General features: G+C 43.8%; 1 protein-coding gene across 6 annotated transcripts in view; it reads right to left on the bottom strand.

The window, feature by feature from the left end:
• PAK3 (p21 (RAC1) activated kinase 3) overlaps positions 1 to 17,276 on the bottom strand; it is a 124,454-nt gene that overhangs the window by 35,566 nt on the left and 71,612 nt on the right. For 3 of the 6 annotated variants that reach the window (XM_030449457.1, XM_030449453.1, XM_030449458.1), the window contains exon 2: positions 2,233 to 2,429. In XM_030449457.1, the coding sequence (XP_030305317.1) occupies positions 2,233 to 2,407 (175 nt within the window). In that variant the 5' untranslated portion in view covers positions 2,408 to 2,429. Of the gene's footprint in view, positions 1 to 2,232; positions 2,430 to 16,007; positions 16,148 to 17,276 lie in introns of all 6 variants that reach the window. The other 3 variants (XM_030449454.1, XM_030449455.1, XM_030449456.1) reach the window with 2 other exon arrangements.

Here is a 17,276-nt window from a genome sequence, read left to right as displayed (position 1 = left end):
TCCAGTCCTACCCCAGCAGCCTTGTCCTTTTCTTTCTCCTTCATTCATCTGAACCCTGATGGGTTTTTCTCCTTCCCTCTTTTCTTGTTTTTCTGTCCAGGAAGCATAAGGAACATAAGGAGGTCAAGTGATATATGGGAAGGAGCACTAATGCCCCAAGTGACTTGTTTTGATTGTAGAAGCACAGAGGGGCCCCATGGGGCCACCACCCACTTGACAAAACAAGGTTTTAAAATGAGAAGTGCTCAAACCCTAACTGGAAACCCTGCCCTGCAACAGAGGAGAGACTGCGAAAGATTCTTGTTCCCTGAGCACAGCCCCAGCATACAACACTGCCCTGGAGAGAACACACCACACCATATCCATCCTCACACCCCTCCTGTCTGGTGAGCAAATGAAAGCCACCAAAGGTCCCCTGGGTTCAGGGAGAAACACCCTGCCATGGTGGTTTTCTTCATGTTCTGTTTACATCTGCCAGCAGCAGACTATTAATATAAATTTGTGGTGCTGCAAAACACTGCACTGGATGAGAGCAGCCATATTAATCACCTTCTGTTTTATAAGCAGGACTCTCAAAAATGTGTCACTGAGTCTGTGAAGCATGCACAGGCCAGCTGATACCTGGATCCACAAACCAACCTGAGATGAAACCATCTCAAGGGGCTTGGCCAGCCAAGCTAAACTTCCTCCATCTATTATTTCACCCAACAAAATTAAGCTATAAATCTTAGCTCACTTTCCCTCACAGTCACATTTAAAATCATGATACTTGTGTGTTTCCTGAGATTGCTCTGACTGGTCGTTAATTACATCTATTTTTAATGTCACTGATTATTTCCAGGAGGGGTTGTTTCTGGATCTCCCTGTTTCTGCATGCATGTCACACAGCAGCCTCCTGCTTAAGAAATGTTCCCTCAGAGAGGGATAATATCATCCTGCTGACAGGCAGGGGAAGAAGTGACCCAAGTCCTTCCAGGCACTAAACAAGCCAGGAGAGATTTTAATTTTGGCCTTTAAGAAGAATCAATTGAAAATTAATTTTGTTCCCCCAAGGAGGTGTTTTGGGAAGCAATCTGCAGAGCAAACCCAGCAGGTCTGCCTGAGGGATGGGCCCATCCAGTCACAGCCTGCACATGAGAGGAGCCATCAGGACTGCCCCTGACTGAGGGGAGGAATGGGCTCAAACTCTGCCTTTTGCAGCCTGTGAGGAGTTCTGAATGCCAGAGCAACTCCAACTGCTCCCCCTGAGCTGGGGAAGAGAACTGGGAATGAGGCAGCTGAGTGGCATGGGTGAGCTGGGGCTCAGAGGGAACAACCACAGCTCCATAGTTCTGAGCTCTCCTTGAAGGGCAGCAATGGCCAAAGGCAGAACCCCTCCTGAAATCCAGCTGGATTTTGCTCTGCTGATCACAAACCTTTGAGCCCAGCATTTCAGCCAGTTTTCAGTCCACCTCACTGTCCACTACTCCAAACTGTACTTCTCTCTGTGAGAAAACTATGGGAGCTGTGTTGAGCACCTTATTGAAGTAAAAACAACACCCACAGCTCTGTCTTCACCATCAAGCCTGTCAGCTCCTGGTAGAAAGCTGTCAGTAGGGTTCAGCATTAATTTGCCCACCATGGCTAAGAAGACCCCTTCCCTTAATTCTGTAAATACACTCACTCAAAACATACTCCTTTCTGCAGCTGAAATGCTGTTTCCTGCATGTTTACAAGACTTTCTTGCTGTAATCCCACCTAGCAGGTTTTAAAGCAAGCCTTCTGCATACACTCTCACCACACAAGCAAGCAAGAAAAGCCTTTGCTCCTCTTCTGGAATGTAAATGCCTTAAAAAAACCACACACCAGAAGTGTCAGGCGTATTGCCTTCTCACTTCTGGAAATGTATTTTCAGAAGTACACAACCTCATCTCTGTTTTTATGGCAAAGGCAAAGCAAAATCCAAAGGAAACCATTCCCCAGCTTAACAAGGAAGTTATTTTTAAAAAGCAAGTTGCATAATGTGTGCATGTTTTACTGGCTTTCCAAAGGCAAGGAACTAACTGAGTGAACACCTCCTCCTCTTTTGAAACATGTTACTAGAGTAGTTGGAACAGAAGCCTTGGGAAGGGGTTTACCACGTTCAGCAAGGGAAACAGAAAGACAACAGTGGCAGAAAGTAAGGACAGCAACCAAAACCCAACAGAAAGCCAAGGGAGATGGAGGCCCCTGTTTGCACTGCTGATACTTTACTTTTATCCCCTCCTCCTGGGAAGATGGAACGGAGCCTGGCTTTCTTGTTCTTCTCCTCAGGGGCCATGGGGAGTGGTTTGGAGCTGTGGTTTAGTGCTGAAGAATCACGATTGTTGCTGTTCATTCTCAACGGGGGGGCTGGAGGTTTCTCTTCAATATCCACACTATCAGACATCTTCAGCAGCCCTCACAGCCTCCTGCAAAAACCAGAACAGAAAGCAAGCCTGTCAAACAAGGGTGCCAGGGCTGGTGTTCTAGAGGGAAAAGAGGGCAAGAAAAGCATTCTGATGGAAAAAGAAAACCTATTAGAAGTTTGCTCTGAATAAAGTTACTGCTTGTTCCTATAAATAAATGCAGCTGCCAATTCCTAAAAAGCAATGTATTACCATTAAAATGAACCTTTTAAAAATTATTTTAATCCCTGTTAAAGGCTTTTAAAATTTTTATTGACAACTCCTTTGCTGCAGTTGTTTGCAATCTAAATTTTTGCCTATAACAAACTGCCAGAGCAAAATTTACATAACATACTGAAAGTACCTGGTATGGTAGTGAACCGTTTTTATGATGCAAGAAATAAGGTGCAGTTCAGTGGGACAGGGACAGCAAGCATGAAGATCTCTGTGCCCTCCCTGCTCACTGTTTGGAGAGGGTTTAGTTATGGCATTGTGGGGCTTCAAAAAGGAATTATCTTTCTCAAGGAAATCCATTCAGAAGTGCCAATTACATTTCTTCTTCCACATAAAAATGAGCAATACATTTGTTCTAAAATCAATCAAAACCCAAGCAGGAAAATGGGCATATCCTAAAACCAATTCAGGTGTTCCTCACAGTTGTGTCACCAGAACTGTCTCTGTGACACCACAAAGTCCCAGCTGTGGTACATCAGCAAGGAGTGGACATGTACAGGCTTTTGTTGACACTAAGAGGAGGGGTACTGATCCAAGGCAAAAAATGCCCATAAATTGTGACAAGGCTCTCTTGAGTTGATAAAACAGGAGGCAGGTAAGACTTCAACTCCCTAATCTTTCTAGTGTATCTTACTTATTAAAATTCATGTCTGGATTAAGCAGCTGGTTTAATGAACAAGAAATGCTTGGTGAAATGAACTGAAGTAAGTTATGATTTCAGACAGATCAGATGTGATGTGGGCAACACTGTGTAACAAGGGTTACAATTCCATAGGCACCTTGCCTTCCAACTCTTCTGAAATCAAGGTGCATGTGTTATGGATCTCTCCTTGCACTGATTCATGGATACACAAGTTACTGCAGTCATCAGTTACTGGTTTAAACTGAAGCAACTTAGGTTTTTTAGCTGTGGAAGTTGAAGGGTTTTTTACAGCCAAACACTGTGACTGTCACTTCTGAGAAGAGATCCTGAAGTTCAGCTGGTAACACCATGGCTGCTCTCACCCTGGTCCAGTAAAGCTGCCACAGCTGAGGGTTATCAGGGTTACTTGGTTCATTGTTTGCTTTTAAGAACCAAGGTTAACATTTTCAACAACTGCATTTATTTTGATAAAGCTGGGATTCTACCAGGGTTTCCAGCTGATAATCAATTCCACATTGCCTTAACTGACAATACCTTCCAGAAGAAAACTAAGGGGCCAACTGAAACATTTAGAGATGTTCACTCTGCACTGTTTTTCATGACGTGGGCATTTTTAGCCTTTGTTACCACTTTCAAATTACCATACAGAAAATGCTCACTTCTTTATTTTATTACTTGACTTACATTTTTATTTTCAACTAAATGAGGTCCCAAAATGCCAGATCTGAGATTCAAATCATCTGTCCAGTGACAAGAACACTAAATAAACTTTACCATCATCACATCTCTGTTTTGCACCAGTCCCTGGGTCCACAAAGTAGGGTTCCTGAACATCTGGATCCCCAAGGGACCCATGCTGGGGTCACTGGGGTTGAAAACCATAGCAACAGCTGGTCCCAGCCCTCTCCCTAGTACGTGCAGCACAAGGTAGGGATTCTGGAGATCCTGATCACCAACATGCACTTAAAAGACATCACTGCCCCGAGTTGCTTATCTCCATCAGGCAAGCAGTTTGTATGAGAACCCTTCCCAGCTGACTTCCTCAACTGGTTTGTGTTATATTAGTGATCTGAGCTGTCCTGGCAGATTTTGCCTGCAGCAAATTAGGGAGAGCTCAAACAACTGCTCTGCTGGTGGATCAATATGGTGTTCACCAGCCAAAGAGGACATCAGCTCATAGGCTCAAGCCCTGTGTGAACCTCCCTTACACCATGGAGTTCCCCACCTCCACCTGTGCATGGGTACTACTGAACCACATACAGCCACTGACCAGGTGTTGTTCCCTACAGCTTTACCTTCAGGCCTAGAAAAGACCATGCACCCTTAACTAATGGTATGGGAGGCAGCTGTCAGATAGAGAGATGTTCATGTCATTTGGAACACACCACTTGGGAAAGCACAGAACAAGAACATTGCAGTCCCCAGCACGTGCTCCATGCCCAGCCAATAGCCTAGATGTCCAGGTAGAGGTCTACTGGGAGAACTGCTCTGGTGATGGAGGAACACAGCCCATCTCCCTCCTGAAGTGTGTACCCAGGAATGAAGTGCTTCATATCACCAAATAATTGCTCTACTTGTGCCCAGAAGAGGGCTTGTACTGATCCAAGCTTCAAGTACAGAGTAGCCTATTGACCCAGAGAACTCGATGCTTTTGGAGAATTAGGTCAAACAGTTACCATCACTAATTATTGTGATTTCTGTCCTGAAATGCAGAAGGCTTTCCAGTAATAAGGGGAAAAAAAAAACAAAACAGTGAGGCAAAATCTGGTCAGAGGAAGGAGGACGTGTGGTGTGTGCTACCCTGCTGAAGAAGAAGTGAATGATCCCCAGGAATTATTCACTTATTCATTATTCACTCCTCCTGCACAAGGGAGTCCCCAGCTCACCAAGCCCAACAGAGCCATCTGGACACAGCTCCCTGCTCCTCCTCTAGGAGCCCATGGCAAGAGAAGTTTTTTTTTTCTCTTTAAGCCACCTACAAATACTTTTTCCAGTACCCAGGACAGCCTTCCCTGCCCGAGATCACTGGTGTGATGCACAGAAGCACCAAGGCACATTTGGAGTTTCTTCTGAACAGCCAGACAATTACTCTGTGAAGTCCATTATAGGGCACAACATTTCAGCTGCCCCTCAGAATGGGCCAACTGTATCAGGCACTGGATCTATTTGTAAACAATGCTAGTTTGCTGAAACAGGTCCTCCCATGGGATTTCATTCCACAAAGAATACTATTAATGGTTTCTGGCCCAATTTGCCTATGATGTCATTATTTCCAAGATTTTGAAAGGAACACTATATTTTGTTCAGAGCTGTTTCAGGCTCAGTTTCAAGAACTGTACAAAGCTCTTTTATTCACTTCTAAACCAGAAGGAAAAAGAAAAAAAAAAAAAAAAAAAAAAGGAGGGGGAGTCTAAAAAGGTTTAATGGTTGATATTAACTTTCTAAAGCTGGTTTAAATGAAAACTAAAGCAAACCACAATGCAGTACACACCAAGAGACTTAAAATTTATGGTTTTCCTGATCAGAGCCCATCTGCTCTTCCATTCATTCTAATTTTGAGAATTTCCATGTACCACTGCACCATGACAAAAGATCATTCATGATCACGTAAGACTTCAGTTTCAAGTGTTTTGTACTGATTCACTCTAACCTTAAATTAGAGCAAACCTGTAAAAATGGAGGGCCAACACAACATATCCAGCTCAGAAAGTCCTCAAATTTACAATGCAAAGATGCATCAGCAGCCTGACAGCCCCCCAGTTAAACTCTGTCCAGGGGGCAGTTTTTCCTGTTGTGATAACAACTCTTTGGTCCTGCTTGTTCTGCACACAATGACCCCATCCCAAACCACCTCCTCTCCACTGGCAATGATGATGCCATAGCCACATATTCAAACAGCTAAAAATGTTATTCTCTCTTTTTAAGGCTTTGTTGTTTTGTAGGTTTTTTAAAAATTAAAAGGATCTTGATAAGATTTGAATGTCAAAAACAAGGACATTCTTTACCTTCCTTATTAACGTGCTTCAACTTTTGGTCAGTCCCATGCCCAAAGGATCACAAAATCCACAGGATTGGCTGAAGGGTAGGGAGCAGTTCCAGGCTCTTGGAGCTAATATTTCACAGCCCTCAGAAGCTCAAGAAGACACCATGGCATCAGTTTACACTCCTGTCACATTTTTTAACTGTTCCCAGAGCCCTGTGCACTAGAGAGTAAATTTTTAAAACGCAGAACTGAGACTGCAGACTAATTCTACAGCAGAGACAAGATCCTGGTGAGCAGAGCTGTGAAACTCTGTGCCCTGCTCCTGAGCACTGCTACAACACAGCTCCCAGAGGATGTTTCTCATCTCAGACACCTCAAACCAAGGCAGTGCTTGTAACCCTTTGAAAAGAAATCTCTAAGATAGCAGCATGTGTGCAACTAAGAGGACAGGTACCCAGTAACTACCTCCTTGCAGAAAAAATTCCTTTTAATGCCCCTTGGCTTTAAGGGAGCATTTGAAGAAACAGACTGTTGTACCAAAATACATAAGTGTACTGAAGTATGTCCAACAGTTGGACTTGATGAGCTTAAAGTTTTTGTCCAATCAAAACAGTCTATGATTCTGTTACCTAGGGCTTCAAAACCAAGTAGCAAAAGCTGAAATTAAATTCTCAGCCAGGTCAGTTGCTTCTACACAACTATTCCAGAGCTATAGGACCCTTCCCTTCCTCACTACTTCTTTCAATCACCCGTTTTGTTAAGTGTAAAGACAAACATTGACTTTAAATATATGGCATTCAGCTTCTCCATGACTCAGTCCCCCCTTTACTCCTACAAGCCTGCCTTACAATATTTTTGCATCAAGTTCTTGCCAAGTTAGAGAGAGGAAGGAAGATATCTGAAGCACCCAAATGTCTTTAAAACAACAAAACCAAAATTTTGATTCAATTCAGTTCAAGTTCAGAGCAGAACCTCATGCTGGGCCTTTATCCCAGTAAGCTCTTCACCCCTTTGTATCTGGGGAATACTGTTTATAGATAGATCTTGAATAGCTTGCTTAGGTTAGTCACGTTATTTCAACGTCTGCAGCATTCAGACATGACTGGATCCAATTAAATCTCACAAAGAGCATCCTGTTTGCAGAGACACTGGTGTTCATTTTCAAAGCCTCAGAGATACTATTGCAGCCTGGGATGCTGCAGAGCAGTTTCTAAGATCCCTTGACTGGAAGGAGCCATGCCAATTTTCAGGCAGTAGCTTTGCAACTGTAACTTGCAGATGCAAGGCTCACTCTTTGTTTATAAATATACTTCCTGAAAAAAAAAAAAAAGATATTTTACTACTTAGTAATACGGGCCAAATTCTGCTCCCAGTGATACTCATCCATTTCCCAGAAATCAATGGTGATGTAACTGAGACAGATTCTCTCTGGATATTGAGTACTGAGACACTCTGTTAAGTACTATCTGAAGGTATTTATGCAGTACTTTCCAGACTGGTGGCAGAAGAACTGTGTCTGCTCTTCTACATCTGCACCTTTACTTGCAGTTCTCCTAAAGTTCTTCCCCAAAGGAAGAGCAGCTGATTAGTTGTACAGAATGCAGGCAGTCACAGCTTCACCACTTGCATGAAAGATACTTACTGTCCCTCTGCAAACCCAGTTAAAATAAAACATTGATGCCTTTTTGATTAAGAGAAAGGCCACATTCAGTATTGCCTAAAGCAGACACAGTTCTGCCTGGGGACTTGGGGTCCATAATGCCCCCAGGGCACCCTGTCCACAGTTACTTCCACTCCAGGGTACCCACAGAGCAGGAGGTGGATCTACTCAGCACTTGCACAAGCTACAGAAGGAATTACAACCCTTGAAAACATGACAATAATGCTTCGCTTTCACCCTGCCTTTCATGCAGCTGTCTCAAAGCACAATACAAACATTTGCCAGCTCAGGCTCCCCTCACAGGCAGGTAAACATGCTCTGGGCTGAACAAATTATTCAAACTGAGTAATTTCTTTGATGAATGTACTCTCTGTTTCTGTATGCAAACACCCTGTAAGCAGCTTATGATTTACTCCAATATATTCATTTATTCATTTATCCTCTGGAACTTGCTGCAAGTAACTTCTGGCCTCTGAACTAGATGTTCATAAGGAACTCCCTGTCTGGAGGGGATATTTTGAATTCAGGTTGTATCCAAGCAAAACTAGCCTGGTCACAAGGACTTGGAACTGTTTTCTGAGATGGGATAAACACACTTCTGTTAGGAACTGCAGCATTAACAATTTTACTCAGTGACTTACTAATACTGCTTTAAAATCCACTCTTGATGGTGCACTCGCAGTGATAGTGTCAAAAAAGTCAATACAGAAGGGATGGGAATGCAGTTGCTGAGTTTCATGGTTTTTACTAAATATTTCTTCACAATTAAATTATGTCCCATGTCTGGACCTCAAGACCTCAGTTAAATTGCTAAGAGCTGGGAATATATTTGAGCCAGTGGAGCTTGTCACAACTGATAAAAGTAACTTGCAAATATTTTTTCCCCTGTTTAATTTATATTTGACAGCATTATTGAGCAAAAGGCCTTTGAAGGTCCCTCCTCTCCAAATGCCTACCCCAACTACCTAACCACATTTCTTTCCACATCTTTCTCTGTAAAGTCCCAGTGCAACCACAGGCAACACTTTACAAAATGCAACTGACTTTTATCTCACAACACCCACCAGCCCACCTGCTTTAAGCTCCCTCTGCTGCTCTGCAGACTCCCAGAGATCTGCATCCCTTTCCCACAAAGGTTCACTTTTCCAAGTGCAACAAGAATTGGGACTTGCTCAGGTTTTAACAGAGCACCCTTCACCTCCCCTCTCTGTATAAAGCAATGCTTCCTTCAGGCTATGGTCCCAAAAAGCAAAACAGGTAATTTTTGCATCACTACAGCCACTGACATCCAAAGATTGGTGTGTATTTGAGGGATGTGCTTAACCAGGGCTTAATGCATTGAGATAACATGAAGAAGCCTCTGAGGCTTCTGAAAGAAAATGTGGAAAGAGTTGAGTCCCTCTCCATCCCACTGGGATGGGGCTGGGCTTTAGAGCACACCCTGAGCCCAACCTATTTTCGTTGTGGGTGTTTTTTAAATCACATCAACACAAAAGCAATCTGTTAGTGCTGGGATTCTGGCTGCTCACTGAACCACTTGAGTTTTGGGATGGCTCCATGACCTGGGAAGGGAAGATGTGGGTGTACAGAGGGTGAAGGGAAACAACTTTCCACATGAAATCTTTCCCAGGCACTCAGTAATTAAAACTCTCAACAGCACAACCAGGAAAGGAAGCTTAATCCTACAGCTCCATTAAGTGAGGATCTCACAGCATCAGAAGACAGCCTGCAAAGTGGCTATAAAACCACCTACCTCACACAGACATGTAGCAGAAACAAGCAAATGAAATACAGAAAGGGGGAGTACAGATGCCACGTTCAAGGCTTGGCTGTCAGGAAACCCCTGTGGTAACCTTGTGCCAGTCAGTCCTCCCTCACTATTGTTTTAAAAATGTTGTCAGTATAGGGATTTTAAATCATCAACAAACACAGTGTGGACACATCATACCCAGACAATGCTGAAAAGCTACCTGGGTCACCAGGACACTTCTGCCACCCAGAGAGAACAAGCAGGGAGCTTCCACCCTCCTGGCTGCCTCACAAAGAGCCATCAGCACCTCAGCCCATTTGTACTCAATGGCAGACTGCTAACATGGGTACTTTTGTCATGCTTTTCGGAATTACGATTTGAAAAAGACAAAAAAAAAAAAAAAAAAAAAGAAAGGTTGTGCTCTAAGCTATTGAACCTGGAGGCACACACCAGACCAATGCACACTCCAGAATGAGCTAAAAGAGGAAAAATCTGAAGCACAACAAAATAAGCTGGAAGCTCCCAGAACAATCTCCATGGGGGCCACAGTTCTTTCTTATCTTTTTCTTTTAATGTCATGGGAAACAATTCTCTGGGATTGATACAAAATAATGAAAACATACCTAGGAAGAGCATTCATATGCATGAGGAAAATTCAAAATTCTTACCACTCCTTCTCCTACTTTTTTATTTACACAGCTGAAGGGCTCCACAAAGCAGAAAGGGATGCTTCAAAAACAACTGCTCCTATCAAATATTCCATGTTCCACAGGACTGCATCCCTTGCCTTTGTTTACATATGAAAGCATCTGTGTGAAATGAAGTGTAGATTTAAGCAGAACAGATAGACTGAAAAAATTCTGAGTATGGACTTTATTATTTCTAGCTCAGCTCTTAAGCCTCAGGTTTACTTTTGTTCTCTAGGATTCAAATGTAAACCAAGAAAAGCTACTGACTGGAGACATCAACATCACAACTGCAGCATTAAAAATTTCATTTTGGATTGAAAAAACCTTATTTTGGATTAAAACAGCCAAGAAAAATTTGCTGAGTTTTAACTTGAGTTAACAACTTGAAGTCAGTCCTGAAGCAATGTCCAAGACCAGGTATGCAAAACCAACCCCTACATCAACCTACATCTGGAGAGAGAGTTATCAGCAATCCACTTCTGTGACTTAGTGAGTCCTAGCAGTGTGGCAACAAAGCCTGCCCACACTCTTTCTTTTTTGCATCCTGAAAAGGGATCCAAGTTTTTTCTGCTAATTAAAATGGAACAGTCACTGACCCCAACTCACCTGACAGGCAGTAATCCTTCAGCCCCAGTAAGGCTCTGGTTCCCATGTTGCTGGATTTTTTGCAGGCTGAAGGTGAGCACTTGTTGGCTCACTTAGGTTGCCAGTCAACCCAAGTACAGAGTAGATGATGCCCTTCAAACATCATCTTTCTCAGGTACAAAAGAACATTCACTCTGGGAAGCTTTATAGAAGTGTCTTTGCAGTGACTTAACCAAAGGGCTGGGATTGTATTAGTTCAGCTGGAGAAAGACAAGGCCCCAAAGTAATCCAGAGAACCCAAACCTGGGCTTGCTCCTTACAACAGTTACAGTGCAACAGCACCTGGCCAACCAACTCATTAATCTGACTGGCTTTGAACAGTACCTGTATTTATCTGGTGGAGAGCACACTATCCTTGCTTTCAAAGATCACAACTGTTGCAACTCAGCACAAGAATTTCATCTCTTCTCTCAAGGTGAAGCTACACCAGGCTGGTAAGGTACCAGGCCACCACACATGCTTCACCCATACCTGAGAAATACTCCAGGAAAAATCATGCTGTGGTGCTGCATCAATGAAAAAGTCTCTATTTTACACATTATGCTTGCCCCTTTAGCAGAAAAAGATACAAAAGATGTACAAAATGTACAAAATCCATTATGCCTCACAGCAATGCATCTGGAACCACATAAGGGGGATGTCATCACTTCATCCTGGCAGGAAGACACAGCTTTCTTCTGTCAGCACAGCCACAGGACAAGCAGGTTGAATTGCCAGCTCTTCCACTGCCCTTGGACAGCTTGGGAGTCTCTCTCCCGTGTGCTTCTACCTTTTCTCCTCTGTTCCCCACTTCTTGTGTCTTTTTAGAGCTTAGGCACAGAGGTACCCATGTGTGCAGCACCACATGGGGTGCGTGTCTGCACTCTCAGCATATTTCAGCTTAAAATGGACTTGGAGCATGCCAAGCCAGAGACCCAAGGTCTGCTCCATCCAGTCTGCTCTGTCACAGCATTGGGAAGGCTGACAGCACCCTAAACTACCAGCACAGGAGCATGAATTTGGCCACTCTCGAAGTAGAATTTTAATCCCCAGCTAAATCCAGGCTAAAAATCAGAGATCTGGGCAGTGCATCACGAATCACAGACTTTGCTCTCATCACTGTTCTCTCTCGCACCATTTAAACAGTATCAAAGAAAGTCTCTTGCTTGGACTTCCATAATAAAATTTCTGTATCTAAAAATGTCCTCGAGTTCATATTTTTGAGCACTCTAAACTCCTACTCCAGCTGGTGCATTAACACTGTTTTTAAAAACCCACTTGGCATCTTGCCTACTATTTTTTTAATTTTTTTTTTTTTTAACACAAAAAAGGAATCAAACAAGATTGGGAAGAAGAAAGAGAGGGGGAAAAAGAACCACACCAGTTTCCATAATGCTCATATTCTCTGCAGGTGTTGGTGCTTTCTCTGCTCTTCCATATTCCATTCTCTGCTTGACATACCCACAGAAGACATGCCACGAGGATGCAGTAACACAATGCCAGTCACTGAAAATTACAGACAGCTGCCATTTCCTAGCACCTTCCAGTCCCCTTTTAGCTCATTTTATCTTTGCAATCCTTAGTCTGTGAGCTGAGAAACTTGCTGCAATAAACACTAAACCCCTGTGACAGAGGAGAAAGATGAATGTGACATTTAAAAGATTTAACTCAAGGCCACCCCAGGATTGCCAGGGATAGCTGGGAGGCAAATCCTACTCCAAAAAACAGAAAAATAAAGGAGTCCTCTGGATGTCTCCAGCTCTGCTACCTGAGCTGGAGAGAAAGAACCCTCAACAGGAGAGCATGGGGTGGACATCAGGCCTCCAAATGCCACAAGCAGAGACAAATCAACAACACATGAGATTTGCTGTGATGATCTTCCCAAGACATTATGGTATGTCTGGAAGGACCCAGCTCCTGCCTCCAGGTCAGGAAGGGCAAAGCCCAGGCTGCCACATGCCCTTCACCCAGCAGGTGGATGCCTTCCAGATTCTGCATCACCTCTTTAGGGCACTAGGGGAGGAAGGCATTCAGATCCCCATTTACTTCCTCAGGGACAACGTTTTGCCTTTTATTCTTTGCCAGGCCTTTTATTTACAGCTGAATAGCTTTATATATCAAATATTCACCTGCTACGTTAGTGATCTTATCGTGCGTAATGGCACAGCTACCTTGGGGGTATTATGGATCTGGAGCAGGCAGAGGGGGAAATGAAGCAGTTCCTGCCTGCACTTATTTCCAGTTGCCAGTGAGACCCTGGCTTCAGAGCAGCAGGATGGGAAGACCAGGAGGACAAACATACAAACACTCTCCTTAAATAGGTCAGGGAAGAAATGACATCTATATGCAGAAAGCAAAACAAGATCCACAGGCTAAATCTCTTTTCTCAGCTGCCACAACAGGCTGGTACTTCTACACTGCTAAAAAAACAGGGATTCAATGCCTCATTACTCAAAGAAAAAAAAAAAAAAAAGCAAAAAAGCTTCTGCTCTAGGGTTGTGTGCTACTACCTCTTGACTGTCTCAATGTTACAACAGGTAAGAGTTCACCATCCTCTCACCACCTAAATGGAAAAAGAGGGGTTTGGGGAATGCACTTGTTTGTAGCACTCCTGCACAGTCTGCAGCCACCAAGGCTAAGAGCACTGGGCCCAGCCCAGGAGGGAACAACCCTCCAAGCCAAAATGGGGTGGAATCAGAATTTAGGACATCTCAGCCTCAGACACTGTAAGGAAGAGTGCTTGAGCCAGCAGAGACCATTCTAGGGCTGGAAATGGCATTATGTCCATGCTACAAAACCCAGGCAGAGCAGCTGGTAAGTATCTCATCATTCCTTCTGGGTTTCATTCCTGTTTCCTGCAAATTTTCAGTAAGACAAACCACTGAGCTTCTCCTTACAACCACAGATGCCTTGTCTCAAGAACCTGAGTGCACATTTGCAAGTCACTGATGCAAAAGGACACAAATCTTTTGATATAAGCAGGCAAGAGCCAAGCCACATCTGTTCCCAACACATCAGGTACTCTCTGTCCAGAACACAGAATCATAGAAATGACGTGACTGGAAGAGACCTCAGAGATCATCAAGTCCAACTCTTGATCCACTACTGCTGCAGTTCCCAGCCCATGGCACTGAGTGCCACATCCAGTCTCTTTTTAAATATCTCCAGGGATAGAGAATCCACTACTTCCCTGGGCAGCCCATTCCAATGCTTCATCAACATGCAGAACCATCTGAACTTGCTCCTTTAAAAGGAGCACCTCCATTGCAAAGGAGGCAAAAATTCACCTATCTAAAGGTACAATCATGAAGCAGAGAAAAGAATAAATGCTCTAGAGCTGTGGGTCACTGTGTAACTTCAGAGGTCCCCTAAGTGCAACAGGTAACAGTGTAAGACACACATGGATGGGTGTTTACAGGGGAGCTCTGAGCTCCTGGTCCTGCTCTCCACAAATGCTGAATTGTCCCAGGAGCCTGGGACAGAGTGACAGACACAAAGAGCTATATCATTTGCACCTACTCAGAACATGGTTAAAGGAATCCAAAAAGCACAGAGAGACTGCCTGAAAACACCAACTTTGTGGTTCAGGTAGCACCAGCTATCGATGACCTGATCCACTGTGCAGAAAGACAGACATAAATAAAAATGCTCAGCTCAGAGCAAGGGGATAAACAGAGAGAGGAAGCAGAATACCTTTATGATGAAGCTTCTCCAGAAAGTAAATAGCAAAGTGAATGCGTTGACTGAGGATACTCCTGTGAAAAGCAGGATCTCTGCAGTATAGCCTCAGCAGACAAACAGACTTTCAAAGTCCAGGCTCTGGAAAAGAAGCTGCCAGGCACTCTACAGCTGTTTGCTGTTGTGCCATCAAATCAAAGAGCAATTTGATTCCAGCTGGATTGTAGAGCCAGCTGCAACGATGAGAGGCAATCTTAGACTGGAGAAATGCCACCAAACGTTGAAAACGTAGAATAAAAAAAAACTTTCTGAGGTTAGAGGGCAAATACAAGTTGTTGATTAAAAAAACCTCCCAAAATCAGAGGCATTATCCCTTTTGCTTGACAGAAACTGACAGACAGAATCATCCACTGCTTGGCAGCAGGGCTGTGCAAAAATGAAATGACAAACATAAAGAAATCTTCTCATTTTTGTAGCAACTTATGTCCTCAGAAGAGAAGAGGCTCTGATTAAAAACTAAGACCAGAAAAAAAGGAACACACTAAACACAATAAAAGCCACTTTAACTGACAGGTCACAATACTAACTGTAATCTAATCATCACTTGAGTGAGCCTGTTCCCAGTGGGGTTAACTCCTGGCCCTGCATTTACTCCTGAAACCTTTAAAGAAACTTTTAGAGCACAAGACGTGATGAGCACCTTGCAGTGCATTGAGCTGGAGAAGCTCTGTAGAGCCTGCACCACCACTCTGAATACTGGGAGCACCCAAAGCCACCAGCACATGCTGCAGTGACAGGCACTGATAAGGGACCAAGAACCTCCATCCTAGGGCTCAAGGGTCCTCAGCAGCAGAAAGTGGGATGGGGATCACCTCAAGGAGCAAGACTAGACAATGGGCCCCACCTCAGATGGAAGGGCTGCTCACCAGCCTGCTGCCTCCACAAAGCAGGGCAAGGCTGGAGGCAGTCAAGCCCAGGAGCTGGGAACACAGGTAGCACAGCCCCAGCTGCTGAGCTGGAGACCTACATCACTCTTTATCTCTCTAGCTTCTCACAGAAGTTGCTCTGCTATTAGCATGGTTTTGTCAGCTCCCCCCTCATCTGCAGCCTTAGGCAGATGCAAGCTTTTCCCTGCCCCGTCCTCAGAGGTACCAAAGTCCTACACAGCAGCTCAGAGCAACACCAAGATGCCTCAGAAGCAAACCTAAGAGCAGCATGTATGGGAAGCCAGTGACCCATCCCACTGACCAGCTGGTGCCTAAGAGGTCACAAAGTACATTTACCCAGACAGAAAAGGAGTCACCAGCTACACTCCCTGGAATGTCACATTTCCACCCACACCTTACCAGTCACCAGCACTGTCTGGGTCACCAGCCAGGAGAAAGGGCCCCAAAAACAACACCATGGAGTACATCCGTGGGACAACTGGCTATGTTCTGTTCTTCAGGGACCATCAGCACACAGCAGTTCCTGGTCGGGCACTAATGGCAGCAAACACACACAGAAAGAGAAGCTTTACAGAATGCAATGTGCATGTCTTAGGAGATTAACACATCAAATTATTACCCAACTCTTGAGGGGAGACTCCAAGTGATTTCAGAGTGTTGCAGACAGTAATGCAATACTGGTTCCTGGACAGGCCAGATCACCAAAAAAAAAATACAACCTTTTCTTTACAAAATTATGTGTCATGACAGACCAGCCAGGAAAAACCTCAGAACTTCTGTTGGTAACATGCACCACTGCCAGCCTTTCTCATTAGAGTGCCTCTATCACAGGTGAAACAAGTTACAGAACAAAGGGATCTGATTATAACCCAATCTTTGCTAGCACTGCCTGGCAGCTCAGAGATCCACACAGAGCTGGGCTAGGAGAAAGCTACAGTGGAAAACCAGCCAAAGCTCTACTAATGTAAATGTTCAAGACTTTTTTCCCCCCTCTGTGGTAAATTTTAGAGGGAAACCTAAGAGCAGCCTGTATGAAAAAGCAGTGACAATGCACCCTGTTTGTTTAGCCTCTATATGTGAAGGAAACAGCCTCCCAGCTTTTAAGAGATGAAGGTTCTTTTGCAAAATTAATATTTCTTGCAGCTCTAACATCTCTTACTTGCTATCAGACACAAAATAAGACACTAAATCCTTTGTGTACCAGAGAAGAGAAAATATTTACCTAACATTAAGTAAACTTTTCCCAAGGTGCAGGCAAACCGTAAACAGGAGGAAATGTTTAGAATAGAGATGGTAGAAGCTGTTTGTAACTACACACCTCAAAGAAAGAAAGGATACGAAACTGGATCTCTTCTCTTCAGGAGTAAAGAAAATTGTCACAAAGAACCACAAATTATTTATTAAAGAGAGTATGATACCATGAGGAAACAAAACCAAACCAAACCTAAAATAATCTAGATGCAGATATTCCTATCAAGAGAAACCAGATAACAGTACACGGAAGACAGCTCTTTCCTCTATTATCTTTAATTCAATTCTGCTTATCAGCATCATCATTACAGCTAAAAGTGCAAAGACTTTAACACATTTAGAGTCTCATTCAATTCCCACTGAAGTCACTGAATAGGCTCCAGTAATGCTGTATCAGGTTTCTCTGGGTCCT

The sequence above is a fragment of the Calypte anna genome, chromosome 4 (assembly GCF_003957555.1).
Source record: "Calypte anna isolate BGI_N300 chromosome 4, bCalAnn1_v1.p, whole genome shotgun sequence".
Classification (NCBI taxonomy): Eukaryota; Metazoa; Chordata; class Aves; order Apodiformes; family Trochilidae; genus Calypte; species Calypte anna.
Note: the sequence above shows the minus strand (reverse complement) of the source record. Positions and strands in the feature narration are given on the sequence as shown.